General features: G+C 38.7%; 2 protein-coding genes across 4 annotated transcripts in view; one reads left to right on the top strand and one right to left on the bottom strand.

The window, feature by feature from the left end:
- Positions 1–15,731: 15,731 nt before the first annotated feature.
- Positions 15,732–22,556, bottom strand: CGGBP1 (CGG triplet repeat binding protein 1). 2 transcript variants are annotated; one of them, XM_047876184.1, is made up of 3 exons: positions 22,382–22,556; positions 21,578–21,780; positions 15,732–19,365 (listed from the first exon to the last, which is right to left on the bottom strand). In XM_047876184.1, the coding sequence occupies exon 3, from the start codon at positions 19,344–19,346 to the stop codon at positions 18,843–18,845; it is 504 nt and encodes a 167-aa protein (XP_047732140.1). In that variant the 5' UTR covers positions 19,347–19,365; positions 21,578–21,780; positions 22,382–22,556; the 3' UTR covers positions 15,732–18,842. The 2 variants fall into 2 exon arrangements, with proteins under 2 accessions (XP_047732140.1, XP_047732141.1); XM_047876185.1 differs by lacking the exon at positions 22,382–22,556 and adding an exon at positions 21,933–22,073.
- A 228-nt stretch (positions 22,557–22,784) lies between these two features.
- ZNF654 (zinc finger protein 654) overlaps positions 22,785–23,550 on the top strand; it is a 94,527-nt gene continuing 93,761 nt past the window's right edge. For both annotated transcript variants that reach the window (XM_047876178.1, XM_047876177.1), the window contains exon 1: positions 22,785–23,080. In XM_047876178.1, coding sequence (XP_047732134.1) covers positions 22,892–23,080 — 189 coding nt within the window. In that variant the 5' untranslated portion in view covers positions 22,785–22,891. The remainder of the gene's footprint in view (positions 23,081–23,550) is intronic.

Below are 23,550 nucleotides of genomic sequence, written 5' to 3'. Positions count from 1 at the left end.
ATTAATACGTGCTATTTTTTATTTGGTGTGTTTTACATTCACTCGCTTTTTATACTTCAAGATTTATTGTAGAATAAAACTATCGAAACTGCAATTAGAAAACCAAAGTGAAATATCCATAAATAGAACTTAATTATAGAAACTAATGTACTAAAAACAGAACAATGTTGTAAGTTCTAAGTCTCTGGGGCGCCTGGGTGGCTCTGTTGGTTAAGCATCCAACTTCGGCTCAGGTCATGGTCTCACGGTTTGTGAGTTCGGGTCTTGCTTCGGGTGAGCACAAGCCCTGCTTTGGACTCCATGCTGACAGTGTGGAAAAAAATAAATAATAAATAAATTCCAAGGCTCTGAGCTGAGGTTGGCTCTTTCTTTGATGAAAAGGGCAATTTGAGGGCTAGAAAGAGGCACAGTGTATATTTTATCAGTATCGAAAAAGTATTCTTTTCCATTTTATATTGTGAATTCTATTTGTTCTTAATTGTAATATTGTCAAAAATGTTCTTGTTTTTTTAGACTCTCATTAATATACCATTTTAAAACCTTCGGTGCAGTTTAAGTACAATTCTTTAAAAAAAAAAAGATTGATTGATTGATTGATTGAAGTAATCTGTACACCCAACATGGGGCTTGAACTCACAACGCTGAGATCAAGAGTTGCATACTCTACTGACTGAGCCAGCCAGGCGCCCCTTAAGTACAATTCTTTTCATTCATACATACTTTTTTAAAAAATTCAATATTCTTTTTTTTTTTTTTTTAAGATTCTATTTTTAAGTAATCTCTACCCAACTTTGAACTCATGAACCTGAGATCAAGAGTTACATGCTTTTCTGACTGAGCCAGCCAGGCACCCCTTCAAACTTTTATATATGATAACAACAGATACATTTGTACTCATTTCTGCTACCTCATGCTTTGTCTTTTGTACTGCTTTCTTGTTTTATTCCTCTCATGGTTTGTTTGAATGGTTTTCTTTTTCTAAATTTCATTTCCATTAATGGTACTAGGAGTTAGACATTCAGTTACTGTTTTTTCATTAATATACACATTTAGGGGTGCCTGGGTGGCTCAGTCAGTTGAGCATCTGACTCTTGATTTCAGTCAGGTCATGAGCATGGAGTCTGCTTGAGAGTTTCCCTCTCTTTCTGTCCTTCTCCCCCCACTCATGCTGTCTCACTTAAAACACACACACACACAAATTTAGATTTTTAGCAGTATCTATAGTCAATTATAGCAACATCTAAAAGTTATAATTTTAGCAATAACTAGGATTAACCTTAGCATGGTTTTAGGTTTTATTTGCTATTTGCTTTGGTTTTTACTCTGTTCCTCCATCCCAATCCCTAAATGTTGTCATCAAGAATTTTATGACCATATTTTTTACTGTTTTTAAGCATTATACATTAACAATATTAAAATTTAACTGTGGGGGCGCCTGGGTGGCACAGTCGGTTAAGCGTCCGACTTCAGCCAGGTCACGATCTCGCGGTCCGTGAGTTCGAGCCCCGCGTCAGGCTCTGGGCTGATGGCTCAGAGCCTGGAGCTTGTTTCCGATTCTGTGTCTCCCTCTCTCTCTGCCCCTCCCCCGTTCATGCTCTGTCTCTCTCTGTCCCAAAAATAAATAAACGTTAAAATTTATTTAAAAAAAAAAAATTTAACTGTGTATTTGTGTGCTGTTCTTGTATATCATACCTTCTGTCATAGTCATTTAAAAATTTTTATTATGTATTATCATGTAATTATTTCAGAGAAGTTCTGTGGGTGTTAACTTTTGGAATCTTTGCAGGTTAGAATGCTCATTTTGATCTGGCATTTAAATTCTAGTTTGGATAGGAGTGCCTGGCTGGCTTAGTCAGTGGGGCATGTGATTCTTGATCTCAAGGTTGTGAGTTCAAGCCCCATGATTACTTTAAATACATAAATTCTAGTTTGGATAGGTATATGCTTGTGTTTTCAGAATAATTTATCCTCAGCATTTGGAAGGTATTTCTGGAGTATTTTCCAACAACCGCCAAGCAATTCCCCAATTCTCAGTGGACACTGAGGGGGGTCCTACCAATGTAACTCAGTTCTGACACTGTTTGGAGGATAGCATTAGATCCCAACAGTTCAGGACTCAGTCCTACAAGACTGACCTCACGTCAGATGCGATTCACAAGTCCAAGTTGTCACTTGTGCTTCTGACAGATGTTATAAATGGGAGGTTTGCACAACCCTCTCCTCAGTTCTGTCAATTTGCTAGAACAGCTCACAAAACTCAGAGAAACATTTACTTAGGTTTCTCAGCTTATTATAAAGGATATTATAAAGGAGATTGATGAAGAGGGACATAGGCGAGGTCCAGAGAGGTCTTAAGGGCCAGGAGCATCTGCCCCAAGGAACTGGGATGCAACACCCTCCCAGCCTGTGGGTGCCTTCACCAATATGGAAGCTCATCAAATCTCTTGTGGAGCTTAACTTGCAGCACCCTTCTTCCCCTTTCCAGCCTTCTAATCACTCGGTCTTTCTGGTGACCAGTCCCACCCTAAGACTACTATTGGCCCCACCCTAAGTTCATTAGCATAAACTCAGGTGTGTTCAAAAGGATTAGCCATGAGTAACGAAAGACACTCCTATCTTTTTGGAAATTATAGGAATATTAGGAGCTCCATGCTATGAACCAGGGATAAAGACCAAATATATTTCTTAACTATACCACAGTATTGATCTATTGACTTCTTTTACCTAGTATTTAATATTATTCAGTACTAAAGTACTGTCCAGTTCCTGGAGGCATTTTCTGACCTTGGGACACAATCCTGGGAACCTCATGTTTCCCCTAGAGTTTGCAATGCATCAGTTCCTGTTTGGATAATGTTTATTTTTTCTTTTGGAGAGCTTTTAGCAATTCTTCTGAGTCCTAAGAGTTCTGAAGTTTCATAAGTAATTGTCTACGGCAAAGATTTTTATTGTGTTAACATTTGAGAAAACAAGAAAACAAATATTTGGAGCACTCTTGTAGATCTCAAGTTTTGTGGTTTTGGGAATCATGGAAAATTTTTTTTAGTTGCATATTTTATTATTTGTCCCCGTCATCTTCTCTTTTTCTGTCTGTCTAGAACTTTTATTTGATAGACGACATACATGCTCACCTACTTCTTCATGTTTCTGACTTTACTTTCTCACGGCACTTCTCTCTTTGCCTTTGCTCTTCAATTGTGATTTATCTCCCAAATCAATCATTTAGTATTGATTGCCCACTTATTTAAATTTTATTTTGCGATTTGTAGGAACTATGTTTTCCTCTGATTGCAATCTTTTTGTTGCAGCCTATTCTAGTTTTGTGGATACAGTGTTCTCTTATATGATATCCTATCTGAAGATAGTTCAGTTTTTAAATGTCCTCTTTTGGTGTTTTGAATCATTTGATGGGTCATCATAGTCAGTGTTTAATGCCTTTGGTTTTATCAAATAAATACCTGGTAAACTTTTTGACTGATGCACTTAGTTAATGAGTTCAGTTGGTATTATGGTTTGAATTGTGTCCTCCAAAAATACACATTGAAGCCTTAATCCCAGCACCTGTGAATGCTGACTTTATTTGGAAATAGGGTCTTTGGAGATGTAATCTGTTTGAGAGGAGCTCACTAGCATAGGCTCTAATCCAATAAGAGTGGTGTGCTTACAAGAGGGAAATTGAGGTACAGGCACACTGGGAGAATGCCAGAATGTGACAACAGAGGCAGAGATTGAAATGCTGCAGCTGCAAGTCAAAAGTGGCCACTGCAAGTTAGGAAGAGGCAAGAAAGGATTCCCCCCTATAGGTTTCAGAGGGAGTATGTCCTGGCTGACAGACTTGATTTCAAATGTGTAGCCTCCAAAACTGTGAGAGAATATACTTCTGTTTTCATATATATGAAGAGATTTATTGTAAGGAATTGGCTCATATGGTTGCGGAGGCTGACAAGTCCCAAGAACTGCAGTTCATAGACCGAGTGTCAATGTTGTGTTCCAGTGTGAATACCCACAGGCTTGAGACCCAGGAAAAGCTGATGCCCTAGTTCAAAGCAGTCAGGCAAGAAGAAGTTTCACCTCACTCGTGGGAGTGTTAGCTCTTTTGTTCTATTCAGGCCTTCAACTGGTTGGATGAAAGGACAATCTCTTATATTCTGTCTACTGATTCAAAAGTTAATCTCCTCCAAAAACACCCTCACGGACACATCCAGAGTAATGTTTCACTAAATATCTGGGCATTCCATGGTCCAGTCCAGTTGACACATTAAATTGACCTTCACAAATTCACCCCTGGTCAACTTGGCACCCATACACTCTCATTAAACCATACTTAATCTTCCAATAAAGACAATAATAGGGTTATAATTCCACCTAACATGACACAACTATCTTGTGTACAACCGAAAACATACTACCCTTCCTTAGAAGAAGAGTTTAAGTGTTTGAGTGAGCTTTACTCTTCGCTTTGATATCCTTTCACTTAAATTCTATGATGTAAAATTAACAATACGTAAATACTATGATATGAAGTCAATACATTTATGTATCATGATAAGGGAATAGGAGAAGAAAACAAAGAAATAGATCTAGATATATAAACACACAAATGTATTTGTAGTGAAATAAAGCAGAAATACTCAGTGACAATTACAGTCTTCATTTCTGTAATTGGTTATGTGGTCACAGCGGGTATTTACATATTCTTCCACTCTGCCCACTCTGTGTTCTCTTTGCCTTCAGTAATTACCTGAGCTGGTCATGGTTCTTTACCTTATTGGGAGACCTAAACCTTCATTTCTGAAGGGTCTGGGCCATTAGTAGCCCTGCCTGGATTAAGTTATCAAGTTTTCCATTGACCTTAATCACAGGGCAAGGTAATACTAAGATACACCCTAAAGGATCTCCATATTCCACACATATTCTTCCTTATCTCCATTGTGGAGCAGTGGTCCAATCTCCCCTTGGTAGTCAGGCTCAGTTACCCCAACCAGCACTGTAACTTCCTTCTTTGCCTGTAAATGCAGGGACGTAAGGAGCCCAAAGTGGCTGGGCTGTTGTCTTAACTTACATCATAGTTGTGTCTCCTGGTGGAAGCATTCCTCCCTTTGGAAATAAGACCTCAAGGCCAGCAGGGCATGAAGTTGTGAGAACAGGAAGCGAATATTTTCCTAGTGGGTCACCAGGGGTAATAGTGAGTAGCGCCACTCCCATTTCCACCCCTTGATTCCTGCACTGACTGTGGGAGAAACAGTACCATGTATTGGATGCTGATTCAGGGTATGTACAGCCTTCTGGAGAACCCTTCCCCAACCCTGCAAGGTATTGTTATCTAGCTAGCCTTATTAAGCATTTACTCTGCTGATTACTCAGAGACAACACCTCCTGCACTTCCTGTTTGTTCACTTTGAGCCTGCCATTTTTCTGGATCTGTTCTGAATTCTGAAGTGGTTTTCTTTAGGATGTGGTTTTCTTCAAAGCGTTTGGGCTTTGTTTTTTCTCACTTTCTCACTTCTCAATCAATCTAATACAATCCACTTTTAATCATCCATACAGTGAATCGTCCAATATAATCAATCTTCCAATTATTCAGAAATTCCTCAAGATGTCTTATCTGTTCATGGAACCCTTTCTTATTTTATAATGCTATATGAATCTCTTCTCAGATTTTAAGGGATTTGAGGCATAAAGGGAAGCAAATACATGTGTTTGGCTTGTTGTATCTATCCACTCTCTGGCTTTGATGTTCAAGTGCAACTTATTGAGATGAGAAACAAAGAACTTCTGGTTAAAAATGGTGAATTAGGGGCACCTGGATAGCTCAGTTGGTTAAGCATCTGACTCTTGATTTCGGCTTGGGTCATGATCTTACAGTTTGTGAGTTCAAGCCCAATATTGGGCTCTGCACTGGCAGTGCAGAGCCTGCTTGGGATTCTCTCTCTCCCTCCCTCCCCAAAATAAATAAACTTAAAAAAAAAGAGAGAGAATTATTACATATTGAACCATAAACTCCTAGTTTCCCCATGTTGCTGTAACAAAATACCACAGACCACAACTCAATGGTTTCAATAACAGAAATGTATTGTTTCATAGCGCTAAAAGTCCAAGATCAAACTGGAGGCAGGATTGGTTCCTTCCAAGCACTGTGAGGGAGAATCTGTTGTCTCTCTCCTATCCCCTGGTGGTTTGATGGCAATTTTGGATGTTCTTTGGCTTCTTCTGCATCACTCCAGTCTCTGCTTTTTTCTTTAAGTGGCATTCTTCCTGTGAGTGCATGTCTGTGTTCAAATTTCCCCCTTTTACAAGGGACCATTATAGTGAATTGGGGGCTCATTATATTGCAGTATGATGTTATCTTAGCTAGTTACATCTGCAATGACCCTTCTGAATAAGGTTGTGTTCTGAGGTACTAGGGTTAGGTCTCAACATTTGAATTTGGGGGTACAGAATTCAATCCATAATAGTTCCCTTACTCATTCTATTCTCAGAATTCCAGTAATTTGTCATCCCTCTCCCTGTGTGTTTGAAAAAATTGAAACCACTTAGATAAAAGATTTTTTAAAAATGGACATTTGGAATTCTTCAAAGGTCATGTTTGCTTCTGATTATTCTACCTGTTGTTAAGTCTCACTCATGCATACAGAGGTTCCAGTCAGCTCCTTAGTTTTATTTATTTACTTATTCATTATTTATTTTATTATTTGAGAGAGAGAGCAAGAGAGAGAGAAGCACGAGCAGTGGAAGGGCAGAAAGAGAGGGAGAGGCAGAATCAATCTTAGGCAGGCTCCACCCTGAGCACGAGGCTCTATCCCATCACCCTGAGGTCATGACCTGAGTGGAAATCAAAATTCTAACATTTAACCAACTGAGCCACCCAAGCGTCCCCGGTTTCTTAGTTCTTAAATATGAATGAGCATCCGTGAATACTAGATACCCAAATAATATTTCTAATATGAAGAGACAGACTGAAACAGTCAGAAATAGGCCTAGGGGAGACAGACGGAATGCAGGAGCATACAGCTTTTTAAAAAATGATCATTAATAATCACAGAAAGATAAAATACTGCAATCATAAATTTATCTTTTTTTTTTTTTTTTCAGTAAACTTTACTCTCAATGTGGAGCTCAAACTCATGACCCTGAGATCAAGAGTCATATACTTTACTGACTGAACCAGCCAGGAGCCCCTGCAATCATAAATTTAATTTATTTTTATTTTTTAGTGTTTATTTATTTTTGAGGGAGAGAGGGAGAGAGCACGCCTGGGGGAGGGGCAGAGAGACAGGGAGAGAGAGAATCAAAGCAGGCTAAGCGTCATTAGTAAAGAGCCTGACGTGGGACTTGAACTCATGAAATATAATGTCATCACCTGAGCTGAAACCACGAATCAGATGCTTAATTGACCAAGCCACCTGATTATGCCCTGCAATCATCAATTTATGAATAGGATGCTATGAAAAGAAAATGTTTACAAAAAAAAGAAAGAGGTCTTAGAAATCAAAACCAGGGTAGAATAAATGAAGGAAAGTAGATTAAAGAAATAATATAAATGTAATAGGAAATATATATGAAAATATATATGAATTATATGTGAAATATATGTTTCACATATATATAATACATATATATATTCCACTTATTTCTGTGGAGATCTTCCTTCCCAGCCATCTTTCCTCTTGCTCTACTCTCAACCTGTTTTTCTCTAGGTCCAACTCAGTAATCTCCAGATGTATTTTTGCTTTGCTGCTTTTCTGGCAGTAAATATTTATATTATAAATACAATCTAAAAATAATATCCACCTAATAAACTTATAAATCCACCTTATAAACTAAGAAACAATATTGAGAAAAGCTCTACACTTCTTAATATTAACAATAGATGCTAAAAGACCATGGAGCAATGACTTCATATTATCAAAGAAAATTACTTTCAATCCTCTTAGCCAAAATTTTGATTAATTATGAGGGTATGATGAAATTATTTTCAGTCACACAACATATCAAGAAATAAATCTTCCAGGGACTTCTGGGTGGCTCAGTCCGTTAACCATCTGACTTCAGCTTAGGGTCATGATATCACGGTTCATGGGTTTGAGCCCCGCATCGGGCTCTGTGCTGACAGGTCAGAGCCTGGAGCTTGCTTCAGATTCTGTGTCTTCCTCTCTGACCCTCCCCGGTTCGTGCTCTGTCTGTCTCTCTCTCAAAAAATAAATAAAAATAAAAAAGGAAGAAAGAAATCTTCCATACATTCTTTCCTGGGAAGTTTATGGATGACATGCTTAAGTCAAGCAATGGATTATGTAAAGCATAGGTTGTGGACTACAAGAAAGAAAGGATCTAGCCAAAAACACAGCAAAACAAAGAGACATCCCAGAATGACCACTGTTTTGTACCTGAGGAAAAGCACACTCAAATTTGAGCCGGAGGACACAAGGCTGAGAAGAAAGGTCTCTGGGAAAAAAAATAGAATTGATACTCTATTTGGCATATTTTTGCATTACAATGGTATCTGCTATATATAGGTGTATGGGTATTTGCTGTATCTTTTGATGCATTTGGGAAAAAGGAAATATAAGCAAAAGAAAAAATGATATAAAATGATAAGACTTTTTTAAAAAATCAAAAAATTGAGAAAGGAAATAATCATTGTACACTACGTTGTTCAGGGGTGAACAATCATTTACATGGCCATAAAAATGGAGACAATTAACTACATAAAAATCCTATGGTGAGGTAAAGTGTGGGATGATGTTAGTGGAAAACAACAAAGTCTTCATTTTGAAGTATCTTGTCTAAAACTGATGAATCAGGAGCACCTGGGTGACTCAGTCAGCTAAGCAACCTACTGTGACTCAAGTCATGATCTAGCAGTTTGTGAATTCGAGCCCCACATCGGGCTCTGGGCTGACAGTGTGAAGCCTTCGTGTATCCTCTCTCTCCCTCTCTCTCTGCCCCTCCCCCGCTCATGCTCTCTCACTCACTCTTAAAAATGAATATTAAAAAAAAAGTAAAATTGATGAATCGAAATTGTAGCATAAGCATGTTATGCCAAAATATGAAAGTAGAAAAAGAAACAGGTAAAAGAGTTGAGGTGGGAGATGAAGGAATTGAAGAAAAGGGATGGGTGAGAGGGTGAGGCTGGGATTGCTGGGATATAATTACTGATTATAAATCATTTATATTATCAGACTTTTAAAACTATATGCATGCATTATTTTGACAAAAATATCAGATTTTATTTTATTCTTTATTTTTATTTTTTATTTTTGTTTTTGTAAACTTTTTTTTTTTTTAGCATTTATTCATTTTTGAAAGGCAGAGAGAGACAGAGCACAAATGGGGGGAGGGACAGAGAGAGAGGGAGACACAGAATCCAAAGCAGGCTCCAGGCCCCGAGCTGTCAGCACAGAGCCCCACGTGCAGCTCGAACCCACGGACCACGAGATCATGACCTGAGCTGAAGTCGGCCACTCAAACGACTGAGCCACCCAGGCGCCCCTTATTTTTTATGTTTGTAATTTTATTTATTTACTTTTTATTTTTTTAGTGACATTTGTACTAGAGAGAGAGAGAGATGGAAAGAGAAAGAGAAAGAAAGAGCAGGAGAGGGGCAGAGAAAGACAGAGACAGAATCTGAAGCAGGCTCCAGGCTCTGAACTGTCAGTACAGAGCTGGACGTGGGGCTGGAACCCACACACTGTCAGATCATGACCTGAGCTGAAGTCAGATGCTTAACCAACTGAGCCACTCAGGAGCCCCTTAATTTTTACTTTTTATTTTAATTTAAATTTTAGTTAACATACAATGCAAGATTAGTTTCAGGAGTAGAATTCATGATGATCATCACAAGTGCCCTCCTTAATACCCATCACCCATCTAGCCCATGCCCCTCCCACCTCCCTCCATCAACCCTCAGTTTGTTCTCTATCATTAAGAGTCACTTATGGTTTGTTTCCCTCTCTTCTCTTTTTGTGCCCCTCTTCCCATATGTTTATCTGTTTTGTTTCTTAAATTCCACATGAATGAAATCATATGGTATTTGTCTTTCTCTGATTGACATTTCATTTAATGTAATACATTCTAGCTCCATCCACATGATGGCAAATGGCAAGATTTCATTCTTGTTGATGGCTGAGTAATATTCCATTCTATAAATATCCCACATCTTCTTTATCCATTCATCAGACGATGGACATTTGAGCTGTCTCCCTAGTTTGGCTATTGTTGATAATGGTGCTATAAACATGGGGTGCATGTACACCTTTCAGTCAGTATTTTTGTATCCACTGGGTAAATACCTAGTAGTGCAATTCCTGGATGGTAGGGTTGTTCTATTTTTAGTTTATTTTTTTTAATTTCTTTTTCTTTTAAATGTTTGTTTATTTTTGAGAGAGAGAGGCAGAGAGTGAGGGGGATGGAGGACCTGAAGCAGGTTCTGCGCTGATGGCAGAGAGCCTGATTCAAGGCTGGAACTCAGGAACCATGAGATCGTGACCTGAGCTGAAGTCAGCCACTCAACTAACTGAGCCACCCATGGGCCCCTATTCTTTTTTTGTTTTTAATTTTTTAAATGTTTTATTTATTTTTGAGAGAGAGACAGAGTACGAGTGGGGGAAGGACAGAGAGAGAGGGAGAGAGAATCTGAAACAGGCTCCAAGCTGTCAGCACAGAACCTGACACAGGGCTCAAACTCACAGACGGTGAGATCATTACCTGAGCCAAAGTCGGAGGCTTAACCAACTGAGCCACCAGATGTGCCCCTATATTTAGTTTAAAAATAATAAATTTTGGGGGGATGCCTGGGTGGCTCAGTCGGTTGAGCCTCCCCGACTTCGGCTCTGGTCATGATCTTGCAGTTTGTGAGTTCGGGCCCTGCGTCAGGCTCTGTGCTGACAGCTCGGAGCCTGCAGCCTGCTTTGTATTCTGTGTCTCCCTCTCTCTCTGCCCCTCCCCTGCTCATACTCTGCCTCTTTGTGTCTCTCATAAATAAATAAATGTTAAAAAACATTTTTTAATAAAAAATAATAAATTTTTTTAAATGCAGAAGCAAATAAAATACCAAAATATGCTGCATATCATTTGAGAACATTCATAAATGTTATTTGTTTCCTAGATGTAGTATGACGATTGGTACTCTACCTATAGCCTTAAGAAAACAATTAAGCTGATCAGATGTTTATATTATTAGCCTCATTGTTGATACAAGTTAACAAACACAAAAGTCAACGTGATGGGCACGTTAACATACACTTAATGAGTTTAAGGTTAATTGCAGTGGCAGAGTTTTACTGTAAAACCTATAGAGATGTAGAATCTGGTCATGTGTATGTACAACTCCGTGAAGATACTGGTTGCAGCATTCTGGCAGTATTTGCAATTTGAATTACAAAAATCTGCCACATTTTATGGGCATACATAAAAATGTGCATTAATAACTATATGGATTGTAGACATGAATTTGCTACTTACAACTCTTGTGATGTCAGTGAGTTGATAATATTTTGTGTCAGCTAAAGGTGAAGCCTTAAGAATCTACAAGAGGAAGGGGAGCTTGGGTGGCTTGGTCTGTGAAGCATCTGACTCTTGGTTTTGCCTCAGATCATTATCTCATGGTTTTGTGGGTTCCAGCCCCGTGGCGGGCTTGGTGCTGGCAGCGGGGACCCTGCTAGGGATTCTCTGTCTCCTCTCTGTCTGACCCTCTCCCACTCAGGCCTTCTCTGTCTCTCTCAAAATAAATAAGTAAACTTAAAAAAAAAAAAAAAAGAATCTATAAGAGGAAGAGATGAAGCATTAGAGGAGAAAAAAGGAAATCAGACAGGAAAAGAAAGATGAAGAACAAATGGCCATTGGTATAGGGAAACATTGTATCTTGATTGTTCTATGTCACTGTGATACTGAATTGTAAAGAAATAACTGTTGTGCCAGTAAGTGTGAGGATGCTAGGCAATCCTCGCTAGAAAAAGTTTCAAAAGACTGTGAATTCCAAAATAGCTATCTTCATGGAGAGGAATAGAGCTAAATGACGAATAATTACCAGAAAGGAGTTTCAATCCTGATTTAATGCTGGTTTTCTAAAATAGAAAATTGAAGTGTTTCATAGACATTGTAAGTTATAAAGAACTCCCTGATGATATATTATGACATCCCTCTTATTCCCATTAACTGACAGATTTTGAAACATGTTAATGGGGTTTTAGCAGTGATTAAATTTGTGTTTATTATTATAAGCATTCTTGAAACATAGGGTGTAATGTGTACAACTACTGTGAACAACTAGAAAGTGTAGGCTACTTATAGAAGAAAACACAGGAATATTAAAGCTGTAGTTTGAAATTACTTCCCCATTACATAGTTAGTAATGAATAACTTGGGAAAAAGAAAGAAGACTTAACTTTGTATATATGCAACTAGATTTTATAAAAGTAAATTTTAAAGTATTCAAAAAAAGAGGTTTTTAAATATTTGTTCAGCAAATTCTGAATATTCTCATTAATGGTGTAGGTGAATCATGTGATATTGCTGTTCTTTGCAGTTGGATATAACTATTGTTAGCAGGTATCAGTAAAGGTCTACTTCATATTTTGTGTGACAAAGATAACTTGTGCTTGTTGTAAATGTCAATACACAGGGATGTAAAAAAAGCAAGTATTCCTCCCACCCCATTCAATATCACGTCAGTAATCTTAACATATGGTATACGTCGACCACCTTATGTGTAGTACATTTATATAGCACTGTTTTCTTTTCTCAAAAAGTGAGAAAATATTTTGTAATTTTTTAACTTAGTTAATATTGTAGATAATTTTCTGATCCATACTTTTATTTTTAAATTGTATTTATTTATTTGTTTTGTTTTGAGAGAGAGAGAACATGCATGAGTGGGAGGGAGGGGCAAAGGGAGAGAGAGAAAGAGAGAGCGAGAGAGAGCGAGAGAGAGTGAGAGCGAGAGCGAGAGCGAGAGCGAGAGAGAGAGAGAGAGAGAGAGAATCTTAAGCAGGCTCCACGCTCAACGCAGAGCCCAACTTGGGACTCCATCCCAAGTCCTGGGATCTTGACCTGAGCCAGAATCAAGAGTCAGATGCTCAACCGACTGAGCCACCCGTGTGCCCCTGATTCTTACTTTTCAGATCACTTGAATACTCTGTAATATGGATGTATCATAATTTTTGGACCATTCCCCTATTGCTGGACATTTATAGAATTTGCAATTGTTTACTATTACAATATTAAAATAAACTTTCTTTTACATATATCTTTACATAATGACTGTTTTGTTCCATAGGATATATTCATAAAAGTCAAATTTGCTATTTGAAAAAGAATACATAAAAGGGTGCCTGGGTGGCTCAGTTGGTTAAGCATCTGACTTCGGCTCAGGTCATGATCTCGCAGCTTGGGAGTTCAAGTTCCGCGTAGGGCTCTGTGCTGACAGTGCAGAGCCCAAAACCTGCTTCGGATTCTATGTCTCCCTTTCTCTCTGTCCCTCCCCCGCTAAATAACATTAAAAAAAATTTTTTTTAAAAGAAATAAATTCAAGATAGGAAAAAGGCATATAAAAACAATGTTTTCCATTACACATTGATTCATTTGATGCTTGAAAAGTTTGTAGAATCTTCATCTAATAAACATCAGCTCAGGGCATTGGTTTCTGTACACCTGTGACTACCTTGATATCCAGTATTCAATGGAGCTCTTGATTTACCATGGGCATTGCACTGAAATGTGTGGCAGGTTTGTACTTTACAGGTATTTAAATTGGTCAATTCCATTGCTTAATAGATTTTAATGTGAAAATACATATTTTGTGGATTATAAAAACTACCATATTTTCAAAGGATATGCAGACCATTTAATCCACAAATTTTCAATTTTTACTGCTCTTCTTATACAAAATAAGACTTCGAGAATCAAAACAAAACCAGTGACAAGTATTTGGCTAAGTAACTAGTCTTATGACGAGTGCTTAAAGGAGCTGCCTAGAAAAGACAAGAAATGATATGTCCTCCTCAGCCCCCATCACTGTATTATGACAATAACTATATTATCACTAGAATGTATACTCCTTGAAGGCAGGAATTTTTTATTTTCTCTGATGTGTCCCCAGGGGCTAGAGTAGTATTAGGTACAGGATAGGGACTCAATAAATACTAATTGCATATTATTCAAATTTAACTAAGAACTTGAAGACATGGGCTTTTAAATGATCTGATTCTAACACTTAAACAAGAGAGATCTAAGAAATATTCACTCCACATAGTATGCATATAAAACAACCAAAATTAAGTAACATATTGAAGAGTAGTCAGATGGAAATCATACCATAATCAAATACATCAGATCACAAGTACTTCTATTCTACCACCTAGTTTTAGCTTTCTTAGGGCTAGGTTAGCTAGCCTGAACCCAGAAGCATCTTTGCATCATGACATACGGTGTTACAGGTACATAATACAACTCAGTTTACACATAGGAAAAAAACAGGAACTGTTAATGAGACCTAGAGACACATATATTCAATTGGTTTACATTTAATAAAGGTTTTGATGATATTCTTTAGGAAAAGTAAAGACTTTTCCTAAAAAGATCATTGATGGGTTAATGGGTGTATATTAAACTGCGAGCAGAAGTATTGACTGATTTTTTTTAAGTTCCTTTCTACCATTTTGATTGCAGGAAAAATAGTTAATTACTTTATAAATTCATTAATTTTTTTGTCAGAATAGGAGAAATATATGCCTTCAAAACTACATGAAACTACTAAAAGGCAAGACAATTTGCAACTTCTATGCATTTTTTTCACCCCCAGTGGTGAATAAGAATATAGCAAATCTTTGAAAAACCCAATAAAATGTGTAAAGTGCAAATTAGGCCCTCGTCTTTCATGATTAATATTTCTGTAAGTAGAAAATTAAAATGTTTCCAATTAAAAGCACTGATTAGGTTATTAACTTACCTATGTGATTTTTAAGGAAAAGAGCTATCTGTAGCTATGATGTGAATCTGATTTGACAGAATATATGTTGTTACATTAGACACAGGGCTAATAATCCTATAGAGATGTAACTAGTAGAAAAAACTCAATTAGTAAAATTCTGTTATTTTGGAACAATAAAATATGTTACTTAAAAAAATGAAATACAGGATGCTTGGCTGGCTCGGTTGATAAGAGCATGTGACTCTTGGTGTTGGGGTCTTGAGTTTCAGCCACACATTGGGTATAGAGATTAAATGAATAATTAATTAAAAAAAATATATGTTACTGACTCACAAAATGTGCTTTCAAAAACTTCTGAAACAATTTTTTTGAAATTTATTTCTAAAAGTCACAGAGACAAAACTTTAAAAGTGACACATTATACTAAGGATACATGCGTGAGCAAAAAAAAAAATAATAAAAAATAAGCATGGGAATACAAAAATAAACATAGTAAACTTTTAATGAATACAGTATCTTGGATACAAGTAGAATACCACTAGGTAAGAACTGTATTTACCTTAGAAGTCTATGATAGTATGGATTGAGATAAATGAAGGTTTAGGACAGTCACTTCACTATTCACAAGTTAATCAGTGCTGACCAGAAACTAAAGCAATTTATTTTAGGCTAAGATTTTCAATCAAATTATAGGATGAATCTTCTATTTAATGAATATGTTTTAAGGTGATTTGTACTCATTTAAAGTCAGTTGGGGCAAGTCAAACCACAGAGAGCCCTCACAAAGACTAAGCACCAAATGACGAAATGTTTGTGGCTTTCGTTTTGGGCCACTTTAAATTTTATTTTGTTTAAATGTGTTTTCCATTAACATTCACATACAAATTCTTTCAGGCAAAAGTTTTAACATGGAACTTTCTGCTTGGAGATCTTGCCAACTTTTACTTACAACAGTTTTTAAGCAATGAATACTTCAGAAAAATCCCAAGCTGATACTTAATTGGTTACAATTGTAAGATGCAGAGCTTTTTCTTTAAAGTTTTCTGGTCCCCCAAAATCAGTAGGGCCAAATGCATTAAGTGGAAGTAGCATTTGTTTAAAAAAAAAAAAAAAAGTCTTAAAGATGATAATGAATAAAATAACTATTTAGGCTCTCATACACAATCTTTCTAAATTTTCACCCTGTAGGAAATAATTACAATGTCTTTCAGGCTTGCTATATGCCCCACAGAATTAAAACAAAACAAAACAAAACAACAACAACAAGGAATTTAACATTTCAACAAGCTAGTAACTATTTACTGTAAGCATATAGTGAAATTCTGGAAGACATACTACCATACTTCAAGAAAACACTATTAACAGGTAAGCATGTGTTGAAGAAGGCAGTTTATAAATGAAACATTACAAATCTTATGTTTATGCATACAACTTATAAAATAGAAAAAAAAAACTGCTATTTTTCCAATAGTATAGCATCACACTAACACTATATAGTTAAGATTGAAAGCTTCTGTACATATGTCCATTACACCTTCATGGCAGCATACACCTTAGACATTTTCATTTGTTATCCAACATATGCCAACCATGGCTTCACGGATTTGTACCAGTTTGAGCAGGCTAAAGCAATCATTCTGCCTTACCTATTGAACTATGAGACAAAGTTAACCAGTTTCAGGGAACAAAAAGTTTCATAATCAGTAAACAAACATATTAAACCTCCACAACAGGATGGAAAATGCTTCTAAGGACATGATATAATCCTAATAGGAGGAAGAATTATGCCCCTAGATATATATATATATGTGGGAATAGTTAGGAGCCTGGAGAAATACATTAACACATATGGGACCTAAATGATCATCAAATCAATTAACTACTAGAAACTCAAATGTGAATTATTGGTTTTTCTTGTGCAACATCATCCAGTTTACTGCTTAGGACTACTCAAAACTGTTCTGCCACTATGTGTTTGCTGTTAGTGCAAATTAATATTAAAATAGGGAGCAGTCTGAATCACATGGAATTTTGAAAAATTAGAATGATTGTATATCTAACCTTATTTTTGTATTCTGAAAATGCTATAAAACTCAATTATTTTCCTAGCTTCTTATTCTACCATCTTAGTTAATTCAAAAGAAACATGGTTGCCTGCAAAGTCTTTACTAGGGGAAGTAAAAGCAAAGTATATTTTGGTTATGTTTTGCTGCTGGTCTCCTCATGTATGTGCTTTAGCAATGACAGCACTACTCCAGGCATTAATTGTGCTACTTTACATAACTAAACGTGAGAAAAACTCAAATTTTGCCGAGCAATTTTTTTTTTCTTGGTGGCAGGCTTATTTTAAAATGAAAACAACACAAAAACTAACATAAAATCTAAAAATCAGATGGGCACTTTGACAACCCGAACTAGGAACTTAAGTCTGTAAAAGAAACTTAATACATGGAAAGCTGTTTCTGAAAAACATAACCTTCTTATTCACTTTGGTTTTTTTTTTTTTCAAATGAAGATTTGTGGTAAAATGACCTCAAAGATAACTCCAAGTCACATAGGGCATTCATGTTAGTGCTTTGTAATAGAAATATATTTCATGAGTATTTTAAACTTAAACGTTTTCAAGAAATTTAAGTTTTTTTTTTTAAAGCTCTAGTCCAAGTCTTCAGCTGTTTAGTTTTTAAAAAATATAATTTGGGTCTCCAATGGAGAGGATATAACTTACAGGATAAGTGAGGTTCGCAGAGATCATTTCCTGAACATGGTTGACCTTTAACAGGACTGATTATTTCCTCACCCAAAGTTATGCAGGATACTGCCAGATCTCCCACTACAAAAATCTTGCCAGTCCTTCTAGACAATTGTTTACCATCCATGTTTAAAAACCTTGCACCACCAGAGGCAAAAGCGCATAAAAGTGAAAGTAAGTTAACTCGGTTCTATTTACCTAAAGTCTTATAAATCATATGGAAACATTAATGTATAGAAAGTAATTTCCTTATTATCCGATCTGTCAGCCAAAAGCTAATTACTAGTCTTCTGTAAAAACAGGAAACTCAATCATAAAATGTCTATGTTTAAATAAAAATGCCAATCTTTAAATCTTTTAACATCAAGACATTGGGAAAAAAAAGCTTGCAAGTTCAAGATGATGCTTGAAATGAAAGCTATGGTTAAAAAAATTTGTTTATAGTAAGAGACTAAAATCATGTCACTGCAAAATTCCCCGTGGCTTTTGGCACTGACATTAAAAGAACGATTTTAATCTTTTGGTCACTTGAAGCTGCTACTAATACAATAAGCCTTTCAAAAGGGTGAAAAAAAGACAGTGAGGAACTGAAGGATAGATAAGGTAACTACATCATATACAAGCATAGTTTGAAATAAAGACAGTCATTTCTGCGAGGGATCTGAAGATAGAAGAACAGTTTCCCACCATCCCTTCCTTTTTGAAGAGGATCCTCTAATCAGAAATAATTCCTTTAAGTTACTGTGAGTGGTGTTGCCTGGCAGCAGCTTCAATTTCCTAGGCTAGTGTTCAATCCAAATAATTAAGTAATTTCACAAGGAATAATCATATATGGCAACAGGGTAAAAAAGCAGGGCAGTTCTTCCATGCACAAACATTTCAGGAGAAAAACCATCAATTTTAAAGATAACCATCAGGTTTCAGGTATCCTAGCACACTCTAAACCCTAAGTTTTGCTTTACACCATTGGTGACTAAAATTAACAGTAAGTTTTGCAGTGAGGTTTTTTTTTTGTTTTTTGTTTTTTGCCTGCAACTATATACACATTGCAAAACTATTCTGCATCACATGATTTTAAATGAAATAAATATAAAAATGAACCACACAATCAACACATAACTTTAATACTCCACATTTATCTTGATCACAATGGTGGTAACCTCCTTGTCAACAATCTTGGGAGTTGAGGAGCTGATTCTCATTCTCATATCCATCAGGCAGGTATGCTCTCCTCAGCTGGTCTGACTTAGGTATGGAGCCTCCATTCTTCACATGGCGAGACAGGAAAGCACGGACTGCTGGGTGATCAGCTTTCTCGAGTGGGATGTTGGCTTCCAGGCACATTTTCACAAAGTCCTGGATAACACTGACTTTCTCTGTTTGCGCAGTACTGTTGCACTGAAGGGATGCAGTTAGGGGCCTCTGCTTCTTTCTCACGTTCTGCTCTTCAAATTCGGCCTTCCTCTTGGTGTGAGTCTTTGACTTAAGGTGGTCACTAATGGCAGACTTGCGAACATGATTCAGAACCACATTGCAAGAAGTGCAGAAGAGTTTTCCTCCATCTTCATGCAGCTCACCTCCAAACTCAGTGACTCGATCCAGGGGAGTCACATACAAAGCAGTCTTAGAACGGTTTCGGGCAGGTGGTGCTGTCACTACAAATCTTTCCATTCTGACTCTGAATAAGGTTCTTCAGAGACAAGAGAAACAAAGATAGGTGTTATAACAACAATTCATTCAGGAAGTAATTAACAAACAAAAGACAGGTATGAGCATTTTAAGATTTAAAGATTCCAGAAAACTTAATTCAAATTAATAGACTGTGTCTATTAACTCTTAACTTACCTGAAAATATGTAAGGGAAGGCAAAACCAGAGCAAATTACTAGTAACAATCAGGTCCATTCCTTGAACTTGATGAAATTCAAATAAGTTAGAATTATGAAAAAAGAATTTCCAACTATTCCAGATGTCACTATCTTTTAGGAAAACCTGATCTGATGCCAATATTTAGGGTATCAATTATATTACTCTCATTCAACTTAGATGTGTATTGAAGTTTAAAAGAGCTTCTTTTCCCATCACAGTTTTGGGGCAACTGATTTTAGGAACACACTTGTAGGGAATTATGTGCAAAGTTTGTTCAAACAGGTGGGCCACTAAACTGGCTTATTTCTATATGAAGATGGATGTAATGTCCAAAATTGTTCGGAAAAAACAAAAAGTAAAAACCAAGAAAGAACACAGACCAGCTGCAATTAATAGCAGCAACAAGGACATTAAATTTTAAAGCCAAAATACAGAGCTCAAAGTAAGTCATGTTTTAAAAAGTTTATTTATTTGAGAGAGACCGAGCACAAGTGGGGGAGGGGCAGAGAGAGTGGGAGAGCGAGAATCTCAAGCAGGCTCTGGGCTGTCAGCACAGAGCCCAACATGGGGCTCAATCCCTTGAACAGCAAGATCATGACCTGAGTTGAAATCAAGAGTCAGACACTCAACTGACTGAGCCACCCAGGTGCCCCAGTCATATTTTAATGCAAATATACCTCCACTGAGTTTTATAAAGGTGATGATCAAGATATGCAAATGCTTTTTCTAATACTTGTTTCCTCTTTTTACCATTAAAAACTAATACCTTTGTTAATTATTTTACCTATTAACTAGTAAGTTAGCACAAATCTAAAAAGTTAACATAGTGCCTAGTATATGATAGGTGCTCAATCACAATTTGTTGATGGAAAGTAAATGATTATCTTTGTTATTTTTCTGAATCTTTAACTCAGGAGTGGCATGATAATTTATTAATTTCTCCTAATAACAATTTTTTATGATTATTACCAAAATCATGACGTTACTTCTATGGACACTGAAAAATTGAGATACCAAACAAATGTTTTCAGTGACAACCATTTGTTCTCTGGAGCTATTCCTTCGGACTAAGCTCTTACATTAACCTATATATAACAAATTAAAATATCAGCAATAATGAAGTATTCCCTTAACCCATACTAGAGAATTCATAGCTGGGTTATATGAAATCGCTCTCAAAAGACCTCTAAATTGCTAACATATGTGTTATGTATGACACCTGTGGACATAAATTCAGAAAGATAACATTTCACAGAAATTCTGGAAAATATGATAAAGTTTAGATTTTAATAGATTTAATTGTTTTCTTTCCATTAAAAAAATTGTTTAATGCTGGACTCTCATGTGTCAAATTTTGTTAGACTACAGGTTTTCACTGGCATACAAGACAGATATGATTCCTGCCCCCCAAAATAGTAGTGAATTACTATTACACATTTTTGTACTTTAATAGTTTCTTTCTTTTTTCTTTCCTCCCCCCCCCCCCACCCTTAAGTAGCTCGGAGCCCAACACAGGGCTTGAACTCACCACCCTCAGATCAAGAGTTCGATGTTCAACTGACTGAGCCAACCAGGCGCCCCAATGGTAGTGTTTTTACTCCTATAAAAAATCAGTCCCAACTATGATTAATGGTTCTAGGCTAGTAATGAAAAACATTAAGTATCTGTGCCCAGGAATGCTTAAATTTTTCAATTAGAAAAGTCGTCTGTCTTTAAATATTTGGATTTCAAACTTTAAAACAATAAACATGTTCATTATTCTTTGAAGCATAAAATGCTCAATCATTTGTGCTAATGTTAAAGGCCTATACATTCCAAAGACTTGTAACTTTCAAAAAGTCTGTTTGTGTTATTGCAGAGGCAAATATCCACCCAGTAGAAGATGCTCGACTTTACAGACCTGAATAACAAGTGTTTTCAACAAAAGGTAAAGATATTTTAAACGAGGAAGTTAAAAAGTTAGCCAATAAAAGAGAAGCAAATTATTTACTAGATCGAAATAAAACTCGTAAGTTTTCAAGTTTAAATGTTTACCCGGTCAGTTTCCAGTTTTTTCGTCTTGATACTTAGCAGTGAATGATCTCCAGAGCAAAACCAGAGACGATGGAAATCCTGGAACTTTCGTTTGTTTAAACCCGGAGATGCTTTCAAATCAGTTTTTCAACAAGTGGTGATGGGGAAATAGTTTCTGGGCTTGCACCCTATTTTCCCTGCGGTGCCGGGAAGTCATGCCTTTACTGTAAAACATGAAAAACAAATGGAAAGAAAAAATGGGGGAGGGGGAGGGAAGAAGGGTAGATAAAAAGACGAACAACACAGCCACCACGCAGGTGTCTTTGAAATCGCTCCCTTTAGGTAACTTCACCCAAATCCGGATCCCAACGTTTACCTCAACACCTCCACACTCCTCAACCCAGTCCTTTCTCAGTTGTCTGCCCCGCTTTGCACCTCCTCGCGCGCCCCAGGCCCGAGGGTTCGGGAGGGGGAGGGAAAGGCGGGGCGCGGGACGTTCCCGGCGTCTAGACTCCCTCCTCCCGCGCCAAGCTCAGCACGCTGGCGCCCCACAACCCTTGCCCCGCTAGCTGGGCAGGGCCGAGACCCAGCCGCCGGCCGTGGGCCCGGGAACTCGACAGCAGAGTTGGCGGCAGTCTCAGGGGAGGAGGCGGCGGGCGCCTGGCGGAGGCGTCCGCTGTCAGGCTTCCCGTCTCCTCCCTCTTCCTCCCGCCGACAACGGCGCCCCGGCCCCGCCCCCGGCTCCCGCTTCAGGACGGAAGGCCCCGGGCCCAAAGCCCGCACCAACGGCCGGGCCCACCCTCGGCCTCCCTAGTTCCTCGGTACCGTAGGATCGGGGCCGCCGATAGGGGAAGTGGACGAGACCCGGCCGGAAAGGAAAGGAGGAAGAAGAAAAAAAGGAGCCAGGGGGTGAAGGAGGTGGAAAACCCGCCGCCGCCGCCGCCGCCGTCGTCGTCGCCGTTGCCCGATCGAGCCCCGCGGCGGCCGCCGTGTCCCCCGCCGCGCCCCGTCCTCTTGCGCCGCCTACGGCAAAGCTCGTAGGCGGTCCCCAGCAACCGCCGAGCAGCATTGACCAACGGACCGCAAGTCTATCAAACAGACGGCTGATTCGGCCAATGGGAGTGGAAGGGTGGGCATGTGTGTGATTGGCAACTTCACATATCCAATGAAAACTGGGGGCGTGGGTGGGCGGAGCCGGAAGTAGAGCCAGCCGAGAGGCCCCTGTCCGGCTCGGGCGGAGGGAAGGGGGAGGGAACTAGAGGAGGAGGAGGTTAGCCGAGGCAGCTACAGCGGCGGCGGCGTAGGGGCTGGTACGCGCTGGGCGGCGAGAGCCTCATGGCGGAGGAAGAGAGCGATCAAGAGGCCGAACGCCTCGGAGAAGAGCTCGTGGCCATTGTGGAGTCACCGCCAGGCCCTGTTGGGCTCAGAGCTGCGGGTGACGGCAGAGGTGGCGCTGGCAGCGGCAGCTGCGGTGTCGGCGGCTTTGGGATCAGCAGTCGGGATTACTGCCGACGCTTCTGTCAGGTGAGGCGCCCGTCGGCCGCCCGGACTTGTCACCCGGGTCCTGGGCCTCCCTGCTTTTCCTTGCCTTTTCGTTCTCGAATCAGGGCTGTGTCCGGTGTCCGCTCTACCAGCCCAACAAGGAGAGAGAGTGAAGCTCCCTCCTCCACCTATCCGGCTTGGGGTGGGGGGCAGGGAGCGGGACTGGGATGACCCGCGGCTTTAGGGTTGCTGAGAAAGTGAGTTTGTCAGGGGTTGGAAGGGCTGGAGAGAAGGGGGGTCAGCTGGCAGGAAAACTGTGTACTGACATGCCTCCTCTGCTCCAAACAGACCCCTTTCTGCCCGAGGGTCCCGCCTTCTTGGGTTTCCTACCCTGTTCCTTCTCACCTCATTTGGAATCTCTGGCAACATTTCCTGCCTTCCCTTCTCCGCCCCTTGCCCCCCGTATTCTCCCCTTTTTCGGAGATGGGAGGCGTGCCATCTCTCTACCGCCC

The sequence above is a fragment of the Prionailurus viverrinus genome, chromosome C2 (genome assembly GCF_022837055.1).
Source record: "Prionailurus viverrinus isolate Anna chromosome C2, UM_Priviv_1.0, whole genome shotgun sequence".
Lineage (NCBI taxonomy): Eukaryota > Metazoa > Chordata > Mammalia > Carnivora > Felidae > Prionailurus > Prionailurus viverrinus.
Note: the sequence above shows the minus strand (reverse complement) of the source record. Positions and strands in the feature narration are given on the sequence as shown.